This window comes from Typopeltis vanoorti, chromosome 10 (assembly GCF_054136105.1).
Source record: "Typopeltis vanoorti isolate ZY-2024b chromosome 10, IOZ_Tvanoo_1.0, whole genome shotgun sequence".
NCBI classification, from domain to species: domain Eukaryota; kingdom Metazoa; phylum Arthropoda; class Arachnida; order Uropygi; family Thelyphonidae; genus Typopeltis; species Typopeltis vanoorti.
Window position 1 is genome coordinate 72,823,032 of NC_143558.1, and position 24,551 is coordinate 72,847,582.

General features: G+C 34.7%; 1 protein-coding gene across 1 annotated transcript in view; it reads right to left on the minus strand.

The window, feature by feature from the left end:
* Positions 1-24,551, minus strand: part of LOC150102507 (BRISC and BRCA1-A complex member 2-like) — a 119,863-nt gene that overhangs the window by 22,231 nt on the left and 73,081 nt on the right. The window contains exon 8 of the mRNA XM_090399360.1: positions 9,763-9,833. Coding sequence (XP_090255486.1) covers positions 9,763-9,833 — 71 coding nt within the window. The remainder of the gene's footprint in view (positions 1-9,762; positions 9,834-24,551) is intronic.

Genomic DNA, 24,551 nt, shown 5'->3' on the forward strand with positions numbered 1-24,551 from the left:
GTCTCCTAATCTTTCATTTTCTGATTGAATCAATCATTCAATCAATAAAAATCATCACCAAAACAGACAAGCCTCTAGTTGTTCAAATATATGAGAATATTGCAGGAAAATTTTCTTAATGCTCTATGACTACTTATTAGTATCTCTCTTCTGATCACACTGCTACCAGATTAACTTAATAATTTTACAATGTTTTGGGTTGGGATGATGATTTAAAGAAACAACATAAGACCTTTCATGCACATCCCAAAGATTATATGGTCTTCCCAAAATTGACAAACCAGATATTTCATTAAGACTTTTTGGATCCTACTTTTTAAGTATTTGTAAAATCTACTTTGTTTCCATGGGAATCTCCCAACTCATATTAAGAAAAATCCGGACTGTAAAAACAAAATCTGTGACTATTTTGAGTCCTGCTGATGTTATCAGCTTATATATCGTGTCACTTTTCACAAACATTCCTTTGTCAGATATCATTGGATTACACAGTCCAACACAATTTTTGCTGACTTTTATATGAGACTTGTTTTTTACTAATTTGGGTGCGCTGATTTCAAATATCAAACCCATTTTTCTCTATCACATCAGGTTTTTCCTCTATGGCATTTTCTTTTTGCTAATTTGCAAGTTTTTGATAGTTTTAAGGAGGCAGTACTATTTAGAGGATCAAAAAAAAATCGATTTTTTTAATATTATTTTCTGAAAGTATGTACTTTTAAAAATCTGTTCCTAACTTTTTATCAAGAAATTCGAAAAATTCCCGAAGACATAGCCTATTATTCAAAGCGGTGCGCAGATCAGAATCGGACCGTTCACCACTCTCGCTTGTTAGTAAAGGAATAAATGCGTAAGAACCTGCAATGGCACGTACTGGCACTTTGAATGTGAGAGAGGCCAATAATTAGATACATAACTACTTAACAATATTCATTAAAAATTACAAGAATATTTATAAAAAAAATAACAATTTTACTTACACGTTTCAGGGAATAAATTTTTGTTTGTAGCAATTTCTGCTATGTGTTCTGTTTTGGCTATCCCTTTGAATACTCCAACAGTAGTCGGCCATCATGTGAGAATCCCATCTTCCTTGGCACCAATCTTCCATAGTTTTTAAGTCTTGATGAAATCTTTCGCCTTGTTCATCGCTTACAGCACCTAAATTCTCGGGAAATCTATCAAGATGACTGTATAGGAAGTGAAGCTTTATGCTCATGTTGCAACCAACCTAGGCGCTAGAAATTTTCAAGCATTGTTTCCACTAGATCTTTGTAATTGCATGCTTTTTTGTTTCCAAGAAAATTATTTGCAACCATCGTAAATGAAATCCAGGCGTCTTTCTCAATTTCGTTCATAGAGTTCATGAAATTTGGGTCTCTCATTAAAGTTCTAATTTGCGGTCCATCAAATACACCGGCTTTAATTTTTTCATAACTAAGTCGTGGAAATTTTTCACATATGTATTGGAAACAGTCACCTTGTAAATCTAAAGCTTTAACATACTGCTTCATAAGACCTAGTTTGATGTGTAGAGGTGGAAAATTGATTTTTTCTCTGTTGATTAAAGGTTGATTTATAACATTCTGTTCTCCAACATTTAAGGATATTCTAAGAGGCCAATGTTTCTGACTCCAGTATTGGTTTCTAGCTCGACTATCCCAGAAGCATAGAAAACACAGAAACTTTGTATATCCTCTTTGAAAGCCAAGTAAAAAGTTCACCATTTTAAGATCCACACAGATGATCCAGTTATGGTCTGTATATTTTAATAACTTCAGAACCTTTTTAATGTCCTATGTTTCCTTTAAGTGGACTGAATAGTCAATAGGAATTGAGCCATATACATTCCCATTGTGTAGTAAGACACACTTGAGACTTCTGCTTGAACTGTCAATAAATAAACGTCACTCATTTGGATGATATTGTACAACACTCATTTCAGTTAGTAAACCTGACACATTGTTACAGTAAACAAACCCACAGTCGTGTTTAAAATATTGTACAAGATTACTTTCCCTGCTACGATAAAAAGTTATCTTCGTATCTTGCTCCACTAAGTTTTTTTTCATTTAATCTTGAAGCTAACAATTCCAATGATTCCTTTGATAGGCCCAAATCTCTTACTAAGTTATTCAATTCCGCTTGAGTAAAACGTTGCGGTCCAGAACTAGAAATTAAATTTTCATCGTCTAAATCAACATCCGGGTCTTGCTCCTCAAGAACATCTGGCATATCCCAATCATGCTCGTTCGCAAGTATAGGAAGTCCTTTATAAATTGGCACGGCTATTTCATTGGAATGAGCAACTGGCCGAATTGCTGAGTCGAGATTTGGATACACAATTTTTTTCTTATTCTTCTTATTATAACCAGAAGTCTGAACTAAACAAAAATAGCAATCATCTACATGATTTTTCGGTTCACGCCAAATCATTGGAATGCCAAAAGCTAATTTTTGGCATTTTGCCTTGGTCCACTGTTGTAAATTTTCTACACGACTTACACACTTTATTTGGAGCCCATGACCTGTCCTGATCTGCAATTTTTACGTCAAAGCATGCAAAGTACATTTTCTTAACGAAATCAGTGATATTTGTCCTTTGACTGGGAACAGTAAAGCTGCTACAAATGTAGCAGAAGGAATCTACACTATTGACACAATTTCGAGTAGTAGACATGTCTTATTAGAATAGTTGTATTAGAATAGTCAATGCTATTCTAATACAACTTAATATTTGTTTAACATTCCTCCTATGTGAAAAAAACTTCCTGTATATGTCAAGTTCCAGAATTCCTTTAAATTCTCTCCCAGTGGTTATTCTAGTTAAATTTGTAATGCAACAGCTAAAAAAACTTAAAATCTTTCTTCTTTACTGAAGGTTACTGCTACTAATGGAACTTTAAATAACTTTTTCCAAAAATTCTTCCATCTCTCTCCATATCTGTATCTCTCTCTCTCTCTCTCTCTCTAACTCCTCAGCTACCCTATTCTTTTCACTTGTGTATGCTGAAGCATGCACATTACTTAGGGTTTCATTTTCAGTTAATGAAGAGTAAGAGCAGGAGCAGCTGTCATCACTTGTTATTCTAATGACACTTGAAAACAGTAAAATCCTAAACTTTCAGTGAAATAAGCAAGTCTTTTAAAGATGTATTTTAAATATATGCAAACAGTAAAGTATAATCCTTATTCTAGATTAACTAACAATCAAGCAAGTTTTCTACTAAATTCACTTCATTAAAATTAATGTGAAAACAACATTTGAACAAAGCACTACTATATAAAAGAAAAACTGCAATTAATTTTGTGATTTTTTCAGAACATATTTTACACTAACAAAGATACTGGTAATTAGAAGAGAAAAATTCAAATTTACACTTATTTAACTAAACAAAAATACTGCAGAACATCTGTATACATATACTGATGGTCTACACATCACATCACATCAACTTTGTCAAATAGTTTCATTGGTCTTTGTTAACAAAGCCCTCCTTCAATAATAAAAAATTCTCGCCTTTTCTGCTCAAGAAATTACTCATATTCCATTGCCTTAAGTGAAGGGAATATCAGAACAGTATTGCAAAAATTTTAAAGCCTCAACATTTTTGTGGCATTTCGTCCTCTCAGCTAACTCTCATCTTTCTATAATCAAGGACAAGCTTCATCCACTTAGTTTTCCAGGTATCTACCAGATTCCTTGTTCTCCCAGCTTATCTTATTATGGACAATCTGGAAGATGTGCTTTTATCTATTGTGAAGAAAATAAGTTTTCCACCAAGTACTATAATGAGCCTGAGCTATTGTTGCTGAACATGCCACTCTACTAAGCAACAATAGCTCAGGCTTATGTTAGATTAAAAACAAACATAAGAGCAAATCTTTTATGGAATATCATTATAAGGAAATCCATTATTCAACTGTCCAGACTTCAACAGATCTAATGGTTGACATTTATATCCTTAAAGGATATAATACAGTTTCAATCTGCTAACCTTTCCTAATTTAAAAGATATATTTCGGTGATTACACCACATTTTTTATTATTATTATTCAGTTATACAACATACTGAAATAATAGTTCCAGACAAGTTTCGTAAATCGTAGGATTTACATCTTCAGGGGTAAAAATATAACAAAGTTTAAACAAGAGAAATTAACAACTATAAATCATAACCGTCTAGCTATTCATAAAATCAAATAACAGAATGCAGATATAAAACATTATTGACATTGAACAATACTGGACAATGTCACGTTTCATGTTCTCTCGTTCATACAGTCCGAGCTCAGATTGAGGTAGGTTTTTTATTAGAGCTGAACAAACTTGATGGAGAATTAAACCTTGATTTTTATTACATTGGGTTGGATTTTTTAGCATATTAGCAGCTTCTTTAAATTTTCTTATGTAACAGTTGTTTTCTACTTGTGACATTGTTGTTTTTTGCCAGAGTACATCGTGTCCAGTGGAAGTGGTATGGAAAGCAAGACCTGTTGTTTGTTCTCTTTTGTATTGTACGTCTTTTTGGTGTTCTGCCATGTGTATTTCTCCAGATCTTCCTGTCTGTCCTACATAGCAAATCCCGCAAGAACAATGGATTTTGTAGACTCCTGGTTTTTTAAGAGGATGATGAGGTGGTTTTGGTGGATGTAGGAATCTTGAGATTTTTTCCATAGGAAGGAAGGCTACTTTTACGTTGTGTTTGTTCAATAATTTCGCTAGCTTATCTGTAACATTTTTGATATAAGGAAGCGAGATTGCGTTTTGTAATCCTGTTTTATTGTGTTGTTAGTTGGAGGCATTTTAAGGATTCTCTTGATGGTTTTTGTTTCATACCCATTCTGTTGGAGGATTTGTGTTAAGTATTTTATTTCTTCATTGCATCTTTCTTGTGTGCTGGGGATATTGTATGCTCTGTCTCAAAGAGTTTTAATTAAGCTTATTATTTTAACTTTGCCTTAACCCTACGCTTCCTACCAAAAATTGATATCATAGCACAAATAGAAAAAGGAATTAGAAATCTACTGGACAACACAGCAGATCTTATCCGTATAGAGAGTATAGCTTTACTATTAAAAAGCAAATTACCTCATAGGAATCTACCTTACAATGAATACGTTTGCCTTAAAAAATTAAAGGATGACAAAAATATTATCATAATCAAAGTGGATAAAGGCAACGCAACTGTCGTTTTAAATGCTACAGAATATGATAATAAAATGAAAAGTCTCCTGGAGGATACAAACACCTACAAATCCTTAGACAGAGACCCGACTTGGCATACACACAAAAAAACAAAAAAAGTGATCTCATAAAAAAAAGTGCCTCTCTGGATGAAAAAACTTAAAAAATATTTACAATCAAAACATCCTTTGATACCAAGAATCTATGGAGTTTCAAAGATCCATAAGAAAGATATACCAATAGTAGACGGACGAGATTCACCGACTTCCAACTTGGCGAAATACCTCACCAACATGATCTCACATCATATAGGAAAAACATCTTCATAAAAAATAGTACACATTTCATAGAAAAAGTGAAAGATATACATATTGGTCCATCAGACATCTTAGCAAGTCTAGACATTATCAGCTTGTTTACAAACGTCACGAGACAAGAAATTTTGAATTTCCTAGAAGATCTCTTCCCTCCGGACATCTTAGATCTTTTTAAACATTGTATAAATAATACTTTTTTCACTTATCAAGACAGAATCTGGAAACAAAAAGAAGGCCTGGCCATGGGTTCATCATTATCACCAGTATTAGTAAACCTATTTATGGAAAAATTTGAAACAATGCTCTAAAGAATTACCATAAAAAACCAAAATTATGGCTATGCTATGTGGACGATATTTTAATCATATGGAATGGAACATCAGATGAACTTATCAATTTTAAAGATTATCTCAATAATTTACACAACACTATAAAATTCACTTTAGAACAAGAAGAAAATGGAAAACTTCCTTTTCTAGATATTCTATTAGAAGTTAATGAAGAAAATAAACTCTCCTTCTCAGTATATAAGAAGCCAACCAACACAGGAAGATTTCTAAATGCAGCCTCACACCACCAACCTTCACAAAAAATAAGCTTAATTAAAACTCTTCAAGACAGGGCATACAATATCACCAGCACACAAGAAAGATGTAATGAAGAAATAAAATACTTAACACAAATCCTCCAACAGAATGGGTATGAAACAAAAACCATCAAGAGAATCCTTAAAATGCCTCCAACTAACAACACAATAAAACAGGATTACAAAAATGCAATCTCGCTTCCTTATATCAAAAATGTTACAGATAAGCTAGCCAAATTATTGAACAAACACAACGTAAAAGTAGCTTTCCTTCCTATGGAAAAACTCTCAAGATTCCTACATCCACCAAAACCACCTCATCATCCTCTTAAAAAACCAGGAGTCTACAAAATCCATTGTTCTTGCGGGATTTGCTATGTAGGACAGACAGGAAGATCTGGAGAAATACACATGGCAGAACACCAAAAAGACGTACAATACAAAAGAGAACAAAAAACAGGTCTTGCTTTCCATACCACTTCCACTGAACACTATGTACTCTGGCAAAAAACGACGATGTCATACGTAGAAAACAACTGTTACATAAGAAAATTTAAAGAAGCTGCTAATGTGCTAAAAAACCAAACCCAATGCAATAAAAATCAAGGTTTAATTCTCCATCAAGTTTGGTCAGCTCTAACAAAAAACCTACCTCAATCTGAGCTCGGACTGTATGAACGAGAGAACATGAACACGTGACATCGTCCAGTATTGTTCAATGTCAATAACGTTTTATATCTTTTTATTCTGTTATTTGATTTTATGAATAGCTAGATGGTTATGATTTATAGTTGTTAATTTCTCTTGTTTAAACTTTAAGCTATATTTTTACCCCTGAAGATGTAAACTCCCTTACACATGGTCCATCATAAACAAGGACTAAAATTTCCTTTTTCCTTGCTAAATGAGATCTCAAGTCTCCTTCCACCTCCAAAACTTCCCCTAATTCGCTTAAAAAAAACAGGAATATACCAAATCACTTGTTCATGCGACATTTGTTGGTGGGACAAACAGACTCATCAATAGAGAGAGATAATTCTGTATCCGAACACCTCATTTATGTTTTTTTATTCCTCCACATCAAGGATATACAGCAATAAAGTAAACAAGTCAAGACTAGCAGCATATACAGAAACAAATCATCAAGTACTATAGTAACATACAAAAAAGCCTACATACTGGCTACAATTTCATCTTAGCATTCAAAGACTCATCACAAATGTTAGAAAACCCAAATTTATTTAACAAAAAACAGGGTATGATCCTGCATCAGGTTTAGTCTTCCTTCATTAAAACCTGGTGCACACAGATCTTGGACACTATTTGATGTTTGTATTCATTTGTCTACTGAAATACCAGAAACTGGCATATCGAAAATAATTATAAACTGAAGGAAAACTCACATAAAATAACTTTATTAGTGTAAAATTTTCACCTAAGTATCACATCGTCAGTACAAGTCACAGAATGCCATTTAAGCATTAACAGACAATTCTAAAAAAGTGCCACCTAAGTAGCTAATGTAAGATAACTATAAAAGGTCACTAATTTCCTAACTTATATATATATTGTTATTAGAATTGACTCGGGATGAATACATTTTAAAAAATAAATAATTAACTGACTAGAACCCGAGAAAGTATAACATAAAAAACTTTAATGAATCACGACTAGTTTCATCGGAATCCCAACTTCTTCAGGTGAGTCTTCTTGTCGAGGTTGTTGACGTGGTCTCAAATGTTTAGTGATGTTACGAGAAGAATATCCATTATTTAAGAAGGTGTTTTTCAGGAAGTTGAGTTCTGTTTGAAGGTCTTCTTATGTGGAAGTAAGACATCTTGCACGATGGGCAAGAGTAGAGATGATGCCAAGTTTTTGAGGAGGGAAGTGATAAGAAGAGGCATGCAAATATCTATTAGTGTGGGTGGATTTTTGAAAAATCGAAAATTGAAGATGGTCAGGTAATCTACTGATCTTTAGATCCAAGAAGGGGAGAATGCTGTTAATCTCTAGTTCTGATGTGAATTTGACTACAAAACTTCCTAAACTATTTGAAGTTCCTCTAAACCATGTTCCCAGATAAGGAAGACGTCATCTATGTGACGTAACCACAGTTTAGGTTTTTCTGAGCCAACCAAAACACAACCAACTGCATTTTCCAGGCGTTTATAAAGTTATGTGCGACTGCGGTCGACCTTATTTTGGTCAGACAGACATATCTATTTCACTACGTCTTGAGGAACATAGACGTGACATCTCCTACAGAAGGACACGAGCGAGCGCCCTTTCCAGTCATGTTCTTTTCTCGGCCAACTCTAACCTAGAAGAGCGTCAACACTAGATTGATTGGGAGCGCGCAACCAATTTATATATATGTAGTGATGAATTTGAAAGATGAATTGTAGAATCCAAAGAAATAGTTCTGGATCCTTCACACATGAACAACAATCTGAGCTACAGTTTGCCTGATTCCCATAGCACAGTAATCCAGTACTGGCACTCTAAAATCAGCTGTCATTCACATTCAACTCACGCTAACAATAGCAAGCAGTCACCAACTCAAATATGACTGTTACTATTCTTCTTCTTTTTATTAAGCTGGAAAGTCCATGTTTTTTACCTTGTTAGTTTTATGTTATTTCTTACTCACCTGAAGAAGTTGGGACTCCGATGAAACTAGTCGTGATTCATTAGTTTTTTATGTTATACTTTCTTGGGTTCTAGTCAGTTAATTAAAAAAAAATATATATATATATATATATATATAAATTATAACTTCTATTCACTCGGCTTGTAGACATTTTAAAAAATAATTATACTGACTAGGAACACCTAGAAAGGTATGATAAAAACTTTAATAAAACACGACTAGTTTCGTCGGAACGCCGCCTTCTTCAGGTGTGTAAATAATTACAAAGAACTGGAAAAAATAACAAGTTAAAAAACATAGTCTTCTCATATAAACAAGTCGGGAATAGTAACAGTCAAATTTGAACTGGTGTCCGCATGGCAAGTCTAGTGTGAGGCAAAAGTGAGTGGCCACTGACTCGAGAGCGCCAGAACTGGATCGCTGCTCTGTGAGAGTCAGGTAAGCTATAGCTTATATATATATATATATATATATATTAGAATTGTCTGCTAATTCATTAATTTTCATTCTGTGATCATGTACTGATGATGCCTATGATACTTAGGCAAAAATTCTATGCTAATAAAGTTTTTACATAAGTTTTCCTCTGGGTTTATAATTCTTTTCAACTTGTATTCATGTTGCTATTTATCATAAGACAACATGAATTATGTATGCTCACCAATGTTAGACTTTTTCAAATATTCTATGTTACCATTAGTCTGCTTACTTAGTCATAATTTTTTTTTATTACCACTCTCCTGATGAAGCATTCTATAATTTATGTGAAACTAATAGTGGTTTAAACTCAGAATAACTGGTCAACAAACTGTCACCATGATGAATTTATACTAAATTAAAAGTTTAACATATTCATATTTAAGTGCTGCCATGCCTACCCATATGATTAGCAGGTATTGTGAAGTTGATTGAAAGATTTATAGCCAAAGACTATATATTATAAGAGTACATTGATGCTTTAACATTGTTAAAATTAGTAGAAAAATATAGCTAAACATTTAAATCATATTCTGTATCTTACCTTCCAAAATGGCTAAGGAATGATGCTGTATACCCTTTACGTCTTTCAAACCCTTGAACAATTTGGTCAACCTAAGTAAATAATATTTAAATGTGCTATAAATATGCTGATATTGAAGTATAAAAAATGCTACATTTACATAACAGTGTATATTATAGTGAATTTCATTTCTTATAAACCACTAATATAAAGCCAGAAAGCCCAATAACATCAATGCTATTCTGAAAGACAATCAGCAAACCATCCCCTAAAAATTGCTTCCTCCCTATCTAAGAATTCAAAATATGAAAGCTGGCTGATGTGAGTTAAATTCAAACATTAATCTTTTATTAGAAAGTAGATGATTATGTTAGAATATAAATTCTACAATGTGGAAGGTGTAGCCATTAAAAAAATGTTATTTCATTATAGTACATATAATATACCAATGGTTTCATTTTTTTTTTTTTTTTTGCATTATCAGCACATAATAGAAGGAAAGATTATCACAGTCCTAGGATAGAGTTCACATACATCCAATGTCAAATAAAAATAATCTTCATTTTATTAATCTTTAAAACTTATACCTAAAAGTAACATAGATCATACATGCACCAGTATGATATGCCTATAATCCAAATATACTAATATATCAAAGAAGAATACACTACAACATAAATTTCAAAACAGTTTCACAAATTTAAAAATTATCTTGAATGCTACTCAGTTTCAGCCAGAAACATGACAGCAAACTTATTTGTCAATGCTATGAGCAATTCTTTACTTTCCCATACACAACTTTAATTTCCCTTCGTTTGTAGATGTAAACTTTAGGTAAGCTTTTATATTAAAAAAAAAAAAAAAAAAATGAAAAATTGGGCATCAAGCTACACAAGAAACTCCATTATTTTCTTTTGTTAATGAAAATTTTATCCAAGAAAAATGGGTGCAAATATGATTAAAAATATATCTAATTTCTCAGGAGTGTCTGGCCAATGTCCAAACAGAAAATGCATCATCAAAGTGAAACCAAGTGGAAGGGCAATGAGAGAGAGAGTGTGTAGTGAAAACTCATTCTTCAAATATTCTTTGAAACAGATGTTTGTAGAGAAAAAAAAATCCCATGTAACATCTTTCAACTTGCTTATAGAACTTATCTTTCCATGAAAAGTAACCCGAGTGAATTGTAAAGGCAAATGAAGTTAAGAGTGTCAGCCAGAACCAAAGTGTAATCTCTAAAGATAATGGTGATAGCCAAAACAGCAGAGCTCACTATAATAATCAGAGCTATGAAGGTGAATGCCTTTCAATCATCAATTTCCTGATATGTACTTTCAAGGGATGTTCAGGCTACTATGACAGTACATGATTAAATTTACATTAACTATTATTTTTCAGGAAATTACAATGTATAGTGAGTATTAATTATAATAAAATTAATACTCCTGATATTTCAGCAACATTACATTACACTGATCAGAGAACGATATGTGCACGTAGGCACTAACACCGGGTAAATGAGACTGAAGAAAGGCAATCAAAGTCGGGCATAGAGTCCTAAATAGCACCCCATCCCTCCTTGGCAGGCTAAATTGGGTTGTCTTGGCTGTTGGGCTGAAGATCTGAGGATGAGCACTTACCAAATTTGAGGCAGTTTCATGCACCCAAATTTGTCGAGGTTTGGAAAGTTTTTCAGGGCTGAGGCAGATTCCAGGAATAGCCTCTCATATTTGTATATGTTGAGATGCAACAGAGTGGCCTTCTTCCAGCATATCCTGCAGTGGATGTCCAAAGCATGGTCAGCAAGACCAGAGTGGCTGTAATGGTGGAAACAAATATAGTCCATGTGCTTAGAAATTTTGATATTGGCTGTCTTGTCTGTTTGGCCAGAGCAGGACAGTTTGCAACTGCAAGGGACCAAGTAGGTCTAGGGAATATGGCTGGTATTTTGGAAAGTGGATAAGTGGTTGTATTTCTTTAGGATTTTTGTTAATTTATGGATGTGCCCCAGATATATAGAATGGTGATAGATTTTGTGTATTCTCTTCAAAACACTGTTTTGAAGAGAGAGAGATGGAATGAGATTGCAGTTAAAGAGTTTTATTTTATTTTATTTTTTGGATTTTGTGGGGATTGTAGCCATTGGCTAAGAAAATGTTGAGAATGTGGTCAAGTTCAGTAGTTAGGGCACCGCTATCAGAAGTGATTAATTTTGCCCTGTTATATAGAATTTTTATAATCACATATTGTGTGTGTGTGTTGGGGAGGAGAGGGGAGAATGACTGCTGGTGAATATATCTACCAGTATATGTTGGTTTTCTGTACATGGAGAATTCCAGGGGATCCATCAGGCTGGTGTGTAATCAGAATTGTCTGCTGAAATATCAGAAGTATTAATTAAAGTTTTTACAATTAATATTCAGTAAAAATTGCAATTTTGTGAAAAATAATAGTTCAAAACAGCAACACATAAGCCTTTCTACCAGAATTAAATTTATATTATTATTAATCTTCTATCAAAATTTTTCCTCCAAATTAGTCTATTTCTTGTCAGCATTTCAATATTGTTGTATCTAATAATTTTGTGTTTCTAAGGCATTTCTGACTGAATCAATCCCCTAGATTTTGGTCTTCTAAGTCTCTTTAATGCCATGCCATCTTGGACTCAAACAGCTAACCTTTCCTCCCATTCCATTTAAATGACCATGCAACCTTAGATTAGCTCTGCTCACACATTCTTGAATGCTAACAATGTAAAATTACTTTCCAATATCTTCATTAATATGATCTAGCATTAATGCCATCTGTTTCACTCCTCTAATTTTTCTTAGAACTGATATCTGTGGTCTCTAGTCTTTGAGTAAAGTGCTATCCATAACTTAAAACTTGTTTGAACACCATCTTGTATACTACTAGTTGAGTGTTTTTGGCTATTTCTCTCATTCCATATAAATTTATTTACAGTGGAACCTCTGTTGTTGAACTTAATTCGTTCCTGAAGGCTGTTCGGAAACCCAATTGTTCGAAAACTGAAACCATTTTCCCATAAGAATTATTGTAAAATGGATTAATCCATTCCCGAACCCCAGATGATTGTTTATTTAAACCTTTACAACAGCACTTCATGCATAAGATCGTATACAAACATAATGAAAATGCATAAAATCTTACATAAAAAGAAGAATAAACACAATAAATAGATAAAATAAAAATTTAACTTCACTTTAACTATACATACGGAGGAGAGTTGATGGCGTAAGTGGAAGGAGGTGAGTAAGGGGAGTCTCCCCCCCCTTCCATAAAAACATCAGGTTACTGTCCTTCTGGGGTTTTTTCCTCTTTCTCTTTTCTGTCTCTTGGCACCACTCGACTCTGCTTGAAACACACTGGGCCGCTGTCTCACTAAAAACTTGTCCAATGACATTTGTTTTTGCCTGCGTTTTAAAATGTTTCTGAAGTGAGACATGGCACTGTCATTGAAATGGTTTATGATGCAGTTTGCTACAGCTTTGTCAGGGTGATATCTTGCCACAAAACTTTTCACCTCACCCCATTTCGCACACATTTCTTTGATCAAAGAACTAGGAACATCCTCAATCCCTTCCTCTATGTCTGAAGACATTTCCTCCACCTCCATCTTTTGCTGCTCTTTCTGAAGGTGTTCCAGTTCTTCCATGTGAGCTCATTCCTGTGATCCTCCACTAACTCCTCCATCAGCATTGTCAACTTCCAAGTCCATGCTTTTGCCCAGAGACACAACATCATCGACAAGAGCAACATACTCAGCCTCAATGTCTCTGTCTGCTACACAGTCTGGCTACAATTTCCTCCAGGCCGAGTTCATCGTCCTGTAAGTCACTTGCACCCAGGATTTGTCAAGGATACTTAAGCAATGGAGAATGTTGAAGTGATTTTTCCAGAATTCTCTGAGTGTTAATTCTGTGTCAGAGGTCACTTCAAACACCTTTGAAACAGTGCTTTGGTGTAGAATTTCTTAAAGTTCGAAATGACCTGCTGGTCCATGGGCTGAATTAGAGAAGTTGTGTTAGGGGGCAGGAACTTCACTGTGATAAAATCAGACTCCTCCACTAACTCGTCCTCCAAGCATGGAGGGTGAGCATGAGCATTGTCCATCACAAGAAGGCATCTAATTGGCAAATATTTTTCTTGAAGGTATTTTCTCACACTTGGGGCAAAGACCTCATGGATCCACTCAATAAACAATTGCTTGGTTACCCAAGCCCTACTATTAGCCCTCCACATAACAGGCAATTTACTTTTCATCACGTTTTTCTTAAACACCCTCAGATTCTCAGAGTGGTACACAAGCAATAACACTTGCGTTTCCACATAGCAAAAGAGTGCCTGTCCTTCATTGGCTTGTGTCTTGGCAATGCTTTTTCCTCATGAGTGATGTAGGTCCTCTTTGGCAATTTTTTCCAAAATAGGTTGGTTTCATCACAGTTGAACACTTGTTGGGTAAGAAAACCCTCAGCCTTTATATAGTCACTAAATTCTTGCACATATTTCTCAGCCACTTCTCAGTTCAAACTCGCAGCCTCCCCATGCCTAACCACATTATGTATGCTGCTTCCCCTCTTAAATTTCTTGAATCACCCTCTACTAGCTTTGAACACATCAATATCAGCACTCGTACCAGGGTTTTTCTTTAACAGGTCATCATGTAATCGCCTCGCTTTTTCACAAATTATAGCCTCAGAAACACTATCACCAGCTAACTGTTTCTCATTTATCCAAATCAGCAACAATTTTTCCACTTCCTCATTCGTCTGTGATCTTTGTTTAGTAAGAACTTTCACTCCTCTTGCAACATCAGCTCTCTTGATCGCCTCTTTATTTTTGAGTATTGTACATATCGTTGATTTTGCCATACCAAACTGCACAGCAAGACTCGAGACACGAATGCCATTTCATGTTTGGATATGATTTCTTTTTTCATCTCTATCATGGTTCTAACAACTTTTTTTTTCGCTTTGCTGCTATCACTATTTTTCTGCAGCCCCATGGTGGCTTAATTAATAATAATTTATGAGAAAGAAAAAAAAAAACACGAAGAAAATCAATAAAAATCACTGCAAATTTGAGCAGGTGTCTGCACTGAACGAAGGCTGCAGCATAACTGACGCTTTCCTGCTTTACAGCTCAGCACGCGGAGCATGTGGTTGCAGTTTGCCTGTTTGGGAACGGAAATTCTGTTCGGTAACCGGGGGGTTTTTTGTTCAGAAAATATGTTCGGGAACAAAATTGTTCGAGAACAGAGGCGTTCGACAACCGAGGTTCCACTGTAATTGGCTCCGAACCATACCAGCTTTGTTGATTCTGTTGTCTATTTCCAAATTTAATTTGCCATCTTCACTAAAGTAGTACTATCATATCCTGTACACCCCTTGAGGGTACATGTCAGGAATTTGAAGATGTTGATCTTCACTAAAAACCATACCTAACTAGCTGAAATATTATACTTGTTCTGTAGATTCTCCATTGAGAATGCAGCTGACGTTTTCTATGTTCCTGCCTAATTTTATAGTTTTGGTCATTTTATTGCTGATTTTCATGCCGAATTTGTTACAGATGCTATTCAGTTTAATTAGAGAATCCTGGAGACTTGCACTGAATGTGTTTATGAGTGCAACATCATCTGCATAAAGCCTGTATTCTTCGAGGGAGAGACCGTTAGTGTGCTTGGAACTCAACAGGAGGAATTTTACACCATTCGTCTGACAGAAATTGGATCGATTTACCTTTGTTCTTTGGAGGTGGGAAATGTTTCCTGAGAGCTTGGTCCAGAATGTCCCGTAAATGGTCTATAGGATTTAAGTCTGGTGATTGGGATGACCATGGCAGACAGGACACCTCCCATCATGCTCTGCGTACCACTGGGTGATCACATTTGCTCGATGAATGAGGGCATTATCCTGTTGAAATGTGGATGGCTGATTAGGAGGAAGGTGAAGGAGGATGAAGATGATTACTTATGATTGAAAGATAATGTACAGCCACCACTTTGCCATCCAGTACAACAGGTGGACCCAAACCATGCCATGAGAATGCACCCCCAAACCATTACAAAACCACCAAAACCTTTCACAGTTGAAAACAAGCATTCTGCTTGGTAAGGTTCCTGTGGCTGATGCCACAAACATATTTGTCCATTTGCAGCAAAAAAGTGTGAATGTGGATTCATCAGTTGGGTTGCCTTACACAAAGGCTTGTGTGAGGCAACCCAACCGTGATATATAACCTGATCTCACTTGGACTACTGGACGCAAGTCTGGTCTCCTGGTTTCTATAGTGATTCTGATACAGTGGAGAGAGTGCAAAGGAGAGTGTCAAAAATTATATCAGGATTATGGAATACAGATTGAGAATTTATAGGCTATAGACACTAGCAAACAGGAGAAAGAGGAATGATATGATTGAGACTTACAAACTTCTGAAAGAGTTATACAGAATTTCAGTAGATGGAATTTTTCATTTTATAGAGGATGAGGAAAGGACATGAGGGCATCCATGGCAGTTAAGAATGAAATACTGTCAAGAAGGGAGTTAGGACAAGTACAGGAAATGAATTCAAGAACAGGTATGACAGCTGGTGCAAATAGTATGTCCTCCCTTGATGATTTCCTGACTCCCTGGAGGTCTCTGAATAATAATAATAATAATAATATCCAACTCTGTGTAGTTCTGAGTACAGTTTTTGCTGAAATGGGTTTCTAACAATTGGTGTTGAATTTTTCACACAATTGTTTAGCAGTAGCCTTCCTATTTTTCATGGTATGGTGCACTAATGCTCAAACATCTCTCTCACAATACTTTCACCCACTGCATTTCGCTGATGTCTGTCCTGTCGACTGACATAACTTTAGAGACTGTTCCTCGACTAACATGTGCAATTTCAGCTGTTCTGGTCATAGATGCACCAGCCAGTTTGGCTCCAACAATTACACCCCTTTCCAAGTCACTGAGGTTTCTTTCTGGATTCCATTCTAATATGCAACAAACAGTGGCTGGCCTCCGTTTGCCTTTATACACATGTCCCTAGGAATGTCGGGAGAACATTTGCATATCAACTGCATCTATGTTTGGTGTATCTTAGATGCTGCATTGCAACTATCAATAACATGACCTGATAACTGAGTGTTTCTATTTTTTTTGTCCATTACCTGTAGATGATGAATGATAGTGGACAAGGTGTGTATATCCTTGTCTTACACCTGATTTTACATCAGATCCTCTTCCTGTACTTCTTTCAATTATAACTGCTGATTTACAACTTAAATACAGATTATGTATTGCTCTGTATCACATCATATTCCATTTACCCCATATTAGTGTAGTGTTCTGAAAAGCTTTTCTCTGGGTCCTTGTATATGCCTTTTTCGCATCTACAAAACATAAGTATAATTCTTCGTACAGACTTGAGATCATCATCATCATCATCATCAAATTCCTGCCATGTACCCTCAATGGGTGTACAGGATGTGATAGTACTACATGAAAAAAATTATATCATTACTAACTTCCTATCTACAATTTTCCTCCAAATCAGTCTGTTACTTGTCAAGACTCCAACATCATCAGATCTTATATTTCTATCATCTAAGGTACTTTGTACCATATCAATCCACCTATATCTTGGTTTTCCTCTGGGTCATTTTGCTGCCAACTTGGCAGAGAACACTTGTTTTGCTAATCTTTCTTCGCCCATTCTGTTTAAGTGACCATACCACCTGAGATTAGCTCTGCTAACACATTCCCGGATGCTGACAATGTCAAGTTCTTTCCTAATATCCTCGTTTTTAATATGATATTGCCATTGATGCCATCTGTTCATGCCTATAATCTTTCCCAGGACTTTCATATCTGCGGTCTCTAGTCTTTGGTCAAGTGTTTTACTTCTGACCCAGCTCTCAGATCCATAAGTTAAAACTGGTTTGAACATACTTGTATACAGCTAATTTAGTGTTCCGACTAATTTCTTTCTTATTCCACATGAATTTATTCAATTGACTTCCCACCATACCAGCTTTGCTGATTCTGTTGTCTATTTCTTTATTAAATTTACCATCTTCAATAAAAATCGTGCCTAAGTAGCTGAAATGTTTTACTTGTTCCACAGGTTCTCCATTCACAACAGAATTGACATTTTCAATGATTCTGCCTATTTTCACTGTCTTTGTCTTTTTATTGCTGACCTTCATACCATATCTATTACAACAGCTATTCAATTTAGTCAGAGAATCTTGCAGACTTGTAGCGGATTTATTTAGAAGTATAACATCATCCGCATAAAGCAAAGAGCTGACATTAACATCTCCAATTTTGATATCAGGTTTAATACCACATTCCTTCATAATGTGATCCATATAGATAATGAATAACAGAGGGGATAATGTACATCCTTGTCTCACACCAGATTTAACATTAAACCATCTTCCTGTACTTCCTTCAATTCTAACTGCTGACTCACATTTCAAATAAAGACTAAGTATTGCTTGATATAATGCCCCATTGACACCATATAACTGCAGCGTATTGAATAGCTTCTCTCTTGGCACCTTGTCATATGCCTTTTCCAAATCGACAAAACTTAAATACAGATCTTTGTTATATTCCCATGCTTTCTCGACTATTTGTCGTAAAGTGAAGATCTGATCCTGACAGCCTCTATTTGGCCTGAATCCAGCTTGTTCTTCACCAAGCTTTTCTTCCACAATTCATCTCAACCGTTTCTCAAGTATACTTGCATAGATCTTGCCAGGAACACTCAGTAGGGAAATACCTCTGTAATTCTCACATGCAGTTTTATTTCCCTTTTTATATATGGGTACTATGAGAGCTCTACTCCAATCATCAGGAATTCGTCCCTCTGCCCAGGCTTTCTGAACTATGCAGTGCAGCCACTGTAAGACTCTTATACCACCTTACTTCCGCATTTCTGGTCGAATATCATCTACTCCTGCTGCCTTTCCACATTTCAAGCCTTTGATGGCTTTTTCTACTTCAAGTATGGATATGTATTCCTGACTGCATGCCTGGTCAGTGTTTTTTTACCACTGTGCTGTCATCACTGCTTGTTTCATTTAGCAGTTTTTCAAAGTAATTACTCCATACTTCAAGGATATCTTTTTCTCCCGTTTTCATGTCACCTTTATCATCTCTAACTCCTTTTACAGCACTCTTTTCTCCATTCCTAAGCTTCTTCAACAACCTACAGAATATTTTTCCACCTTCTTGATATTTATTTTCTATGTCCTTGCCAAAGTCCTCCCATGACTTTTGTTTAGCTAGTTTTACACAGTGTTTAGCATTCTTGCATTTGTCTCTATATTCTCTAAGAGCACAAGCTGACTTATTTAACAGGAACTTTTGATATGCTTTCTTCTTTTCCTTCACTGCCTCTTTAACTTCCTGTATCCACCAGGGAGTTCTGATTTTTTTATCCTTGCAGACAACCTCACCACATGCCTCTCTGGCAGAATCAATCAATGTTTTCTTCAGAGTTTGCCACTGAATCTCCAAGGTTTGATTCCTGTTCTCAAACTCTTTCATTTTTTCTTCAATAATATTTGTGTATTTTAGTCTACAGTTCACATCTGAGAGCTGCTCAACTTTTATTCGCTTTAAAACTTTGTTACATGTTATTCGTTTCGATATGAAATTCAATTTTATCCTGCTCAAGACTAAATAGTGATCACTTCCAATTTCAAATCCTCTGTACCAGGGAGAAAACATCACTATTAACAATAACATAATCAATGAGACTTTTGTTATTCCTAGCCTCTTCTCTTCATGTGAATTTGTGCACATTTTTATGTTGGAACATGGTGTTAGCATTAACCAGTCCATGTCCTGAGCAGAAATCCAACAGATATTTGCCATTATTATTAGCTTTGCTCTTTTCTCCAAATTTTCCCAAAACATTTTTGTATGTCTGACAATCACTTCCTAGTCTGATATTTAGATCCCCAACAAGGATCAACTTTTCCTTTTTCATCGTGTCAGTGGCTTTCTGTAGAGCCTAAAAAAATTCCTCTACTTCTACCTTAGTAGAACCTTCTGTGGGACCATAGGCACAAATAAGTCTCATTGTCCAGTTACCCATTCTCATATTTGCCCCCATTACTCTACTTAAGACTGACTGCCATTCAAGAAGATTAGCCCCATATTTTGTGTTGAATACTATGGCTACTCCTTCTTTTCCTTGATTGTCATTGCCTGAATATAATAACATTTTGTATTTATTGCTCAGAAAGATCTCAGCAGTTTTTGTCATTTTTGTTTCAGTCGCCCTTATTATGTTGATCTGGTACTTATCTAATTCTTCAACTAGCTCCATTTCTTTGCCATTCAGACTTCTTACACTGATAGTACCGATCTTTAACTCTGGTGATGTTGAGTTGGGGTTTGTTTTCAGATTTGTTCCAGTAGCTGACTTTTCGCTGTTCGCCCTGGTTCCCTGCCGAAAACAACGGGGGCCTTATTTAACCAGGCAACACCCCAGCAGGCATGAAATTTTGTCATATTGTACCATCATTTTTTATTTTGGTTTTAACCAATAAGAATACAATTTGGTCAGCTAAATCCCAAATTGCCAGACCCTCCTCGTTTGTTCAGTATCCAAGTAGATACCCAACAGGGTGCAGCACGAGAAGGTGAGGATTGGACATTAGGTCAGAAGCCCTGGTCGGTTCTCTGCATTCCTTTAAAGGCTAAGTGGAGGTCTCCTCTCAGTTATACAGCTTTGACCCTTAAGCACCCCCTATCTCAGTCTTGAGATTTAATTTCTTAATGTCTTTCAATTTAGAAATTAAATCTCATGTATTCTTTCTGAATAATAGTGGTTTTCCTGCAAGATTACTGAGAAAATTAGACAAAAATCTGAATAGCTAAGTAGAACTGCTAATGCAATCTTCCACTGAGTGCAGTGGGAAACCTCCTTTATGTATTTTGGGAGTCCACATATCCTAGGTACTCTTGCATGAAGAATCCTTTGCCTCGTGTGTGTGTGTGTCATCATCCAAAGATGATAAAACTAGCAAGTATGAATTTATTCACTTATAATTTGGTGAGAGATCACTTATGATGATGTTATATTTATACTGTTGGATCCTACTTCTTATCAAACTACACTTTGGATCCGACTTGTTAGTCACTATGATGTTCTTAAACAAAATTATAAGTTGCTAGTTGATTTCTAATTCAATACAGAGAAAATTTATATTTATAGACTGCGCCACTCTATATCTGAATTAGTTCAAGAATTGAAGAAAAATCAACTCACAACTATCCTCTTTTATATGATGTTATTATATATACTGGCCGAGTATATTTGACTTACTTAATTTATCCGCTTTGGTTCGAATATTTTATGAATGGTGCAGTAAAAAGAGATTCAGGCAAAATACAACTTTTCATTAACAAAAACAAACATTTAATTTTAAAATCATAAATTTTACACTTAACTTCAAATCAGTAATTAAGATATCCCAAACATTTTAACTCCTCAGGTAAATTCAATCATTCAACTCATACAATGTTAAAACTGTTATCTCTAGTACAGTCTTCTTACAGTTCTTTAAGTTCCAAATACAACAATAATTGCAGTAATACCTCTTCACAAACAGACACTTTTAATTTTACGCTTCTTTTAATTCTCCGCGATAGTTACTGTTAACATCAGGGAATTCTAAGATGAAACTCGCACACTTCTCTGAACAGAAATATTAAAGTTGGAATAATCTTACCGTTAATCTTCTTCCTTCATCAACATACACATAAACACTTTTTATAACTGTAAACACTTTTAACAATAAACAGCACTCATTAAGATAAATCTTCTAGCATTAACTGAATTAATTTACGGGCACAATACATATAATCAGATGTTCTTGTATGAAGCACTACTGATTACTCTTGAATTAGGGCAATACTCAATAATTCTTTAACTTGGGGTTTTATATGTACAGATGTTCATTCCTCCGGCATTCAAATAATTCTTTAGGCACTATAATTCTAGACACCGCTATCATTAAACACAACCCTGTTGCCTCTATTTATTCTCTAGTTACTTCTTACTATGCTTCACTTTTCAGTGTGTCCTTGAAAGGTCGGCCCTGAAAATAAATCTCAACTAAAATATCGCTAGTCATTCAGTAGTCACTCAGCTATCTTCCATTGCTATAATTGTTATTCTACAACTTATTAGCTAACCGCCTCTCGACTAGTAGAATTTATTTAGCTGCTCGAGTGACTTGTCGACTCGCTATTATCGCATTGTGATTCCCGAATGCCTGATTCCAACCTAATGCCAATCTCTCTCTAATAAATCTCTAATCTCCTAACTAATTAATAATTCCAGCATTCATCACTTATATATCTGTTTTTTCCCCTAAATTGCTTACGTCATTTCTTTCTAAACTCTTTTCAATAAACCTCACGTGGTGTTCCAAAACGTGCTCGCTCACTTACATACGTTTCCATGACAACAAAACAAAACATAATAAAATTGAGCTATTACATAACGCTAAACTTTATAAACAGGAATAAATAGAGAATATTTACATTTCAAATAATACGCAGTTAATTTATCAAATACAAATTCCTATAATATTGACATAACAATAAATAAAATAACTTATTAATATTTAATACAGTCTTTTCATTATTCATACATAATCTTTGATTAAATAATTAAATATTAGACAAAATTAAGGTAGTTATATGAATATTAAAATTTAAAATAAGTTATGTACATTAAATAATATTTACAAGTCTAGCCTTTGTGATGGAAGATCATGTTGGATTCTGAAGCAAATAATAATTACTCTAATCTCTACATAATCAGAATCCAACAATACGAATCAGTGAGAAGGGAAATCTTAGTTGTATGTCACCATGATCTCAAGTGAAAATAATTTTTTTAATGAATACAAAGCTATTTCTGATTTTTGAATGTTTAAAAGGTAGTAATTTGGAAATAAAGAATATATATAACTCCAAAATGCAATTTGATAACTAAATCTGAAAGATTCCCCCCCCCCACACACACACATCTATAGCATAAAATCTGCAAAAAGAATTTCTCTGAGATTCTTGATAAAACATTAAATTCACCATTCATACAGAAATGTGAATGATGAGGTCTTTTAAAGAATCTTGAAGGAGAGCATTTATTAAATCTAAACAACTTGAAAGTTTGAAAATCACATACACATACTACAGATAAACGTCCAGTTTATAGATCCTATTATTTGGCTAATTTCTTAGCCAAATTTGATACATTTTAATCTTCGTATCTAACATAATAGGTTTACATGTCTTTTTAATAAAAGCTAAAGTACCCTTACTTCAATTTTTATTACCATTATCAAAATTAATTAATTAATAGTTATGAACTGTTTATAATTTACCCACTTACTGGAGGCCTAAAAAGTGGCTTGAGAAAGTTCCAATTTGGTGTCTAGAGCAGGGTTTCTGAACTATGTGAAAAATAAATAAAAATTTTAAATTGATAAAAACAAAAAAAAAATCCTTAGCCCACCCACAGTACAAAATGTACTACAGGTTTGCAAATAACCTTTCATGGGTGGCAGCAACATAAAAAACAGAGATAGAGCAATGCTGCAAGCAACAATCTCGTAAATGAACTAGGAGTATACAAAAAGTGTGCATCAATTGGGTCATGGCAGTGTCACCATGCAGTTAAAATTGTCATATGAGCTAATATGGCATTATATAAATAGGCATTGGTCATAACCAGGGCTCCAGAAATCCACTCGCCACAAGTGAGTTATCATAGACAAGCAAGAAGTGAATTTTTAGCTTTGTTATAAATGCATTCAAAATATATTATCTTCACATACTTTACATTTTTTTTTTAAATTTTAAAACATCTCATTCGTTGATTGTCTAGTTATTTGATCATGAGTGGCTCCCAATGATTTTATTATAGAGGTTCATTTCCAGAAAGTTGGCAATACAACTTCTGGATCTGAAATCCTTAATTCATTCAAATACTACAGCATTCCCTTTTCAAGAATCACAGAACACTTGCAACTTTAGTTTCAGTTTTCTTTAAAAGTCATAATGTAAACCAATCATCTTCACTTTCTTTTGTCTTTTTTTCCTTTAAGATTAAGAATTTTATTTACCTTTCTATACGAAAGATTAAGAAAAAATGAACCGTTATTAAAAACTCAACCTGCCGTATCACTGTCATTAAGACAATGACAACAAGACAACAGATGTCTTGTTGTCATTGTCTTAATGTAACAATTGATAATTTTTAAACATTTTTCTTTCTATATAAAAGACTTCATAAATATATACCATGGAATTCAAGAATCTCCCTCATTTCTCTCTCTCAGCAGTATTATAGTGTTCTTTTTATTCCACACATCCTCCACTATGAATCACACTTCCGGTTTTCGTTTGTCATGAAGTGAGAAAAATGAGCCACCATTATGTGTTATCATTATTTCACTTTACTTGAAAAAGTAAATCCTGCACACTTGAAGTGTACAAAAAATACAAGTAAGTTTTTCATATCATGAATACGTTTAAATTAAATTACAGCCACTGATTATAGTTTAGTCCTTATTCATCTATTCCTTACTTCTGTACAAATTGATAGCATCCATCAAAATTTTTAGGTGATCAATAGTTTTTGAAAATTTTGACTCTTTCCAATGCTCCATTGGAAAGACCCTAGTGGGTTCACTAGGAACTAGTTATTTCCAATAAAGAAATTTAAAATCAAATCGACGTATTCATTCAGTTCAATATTA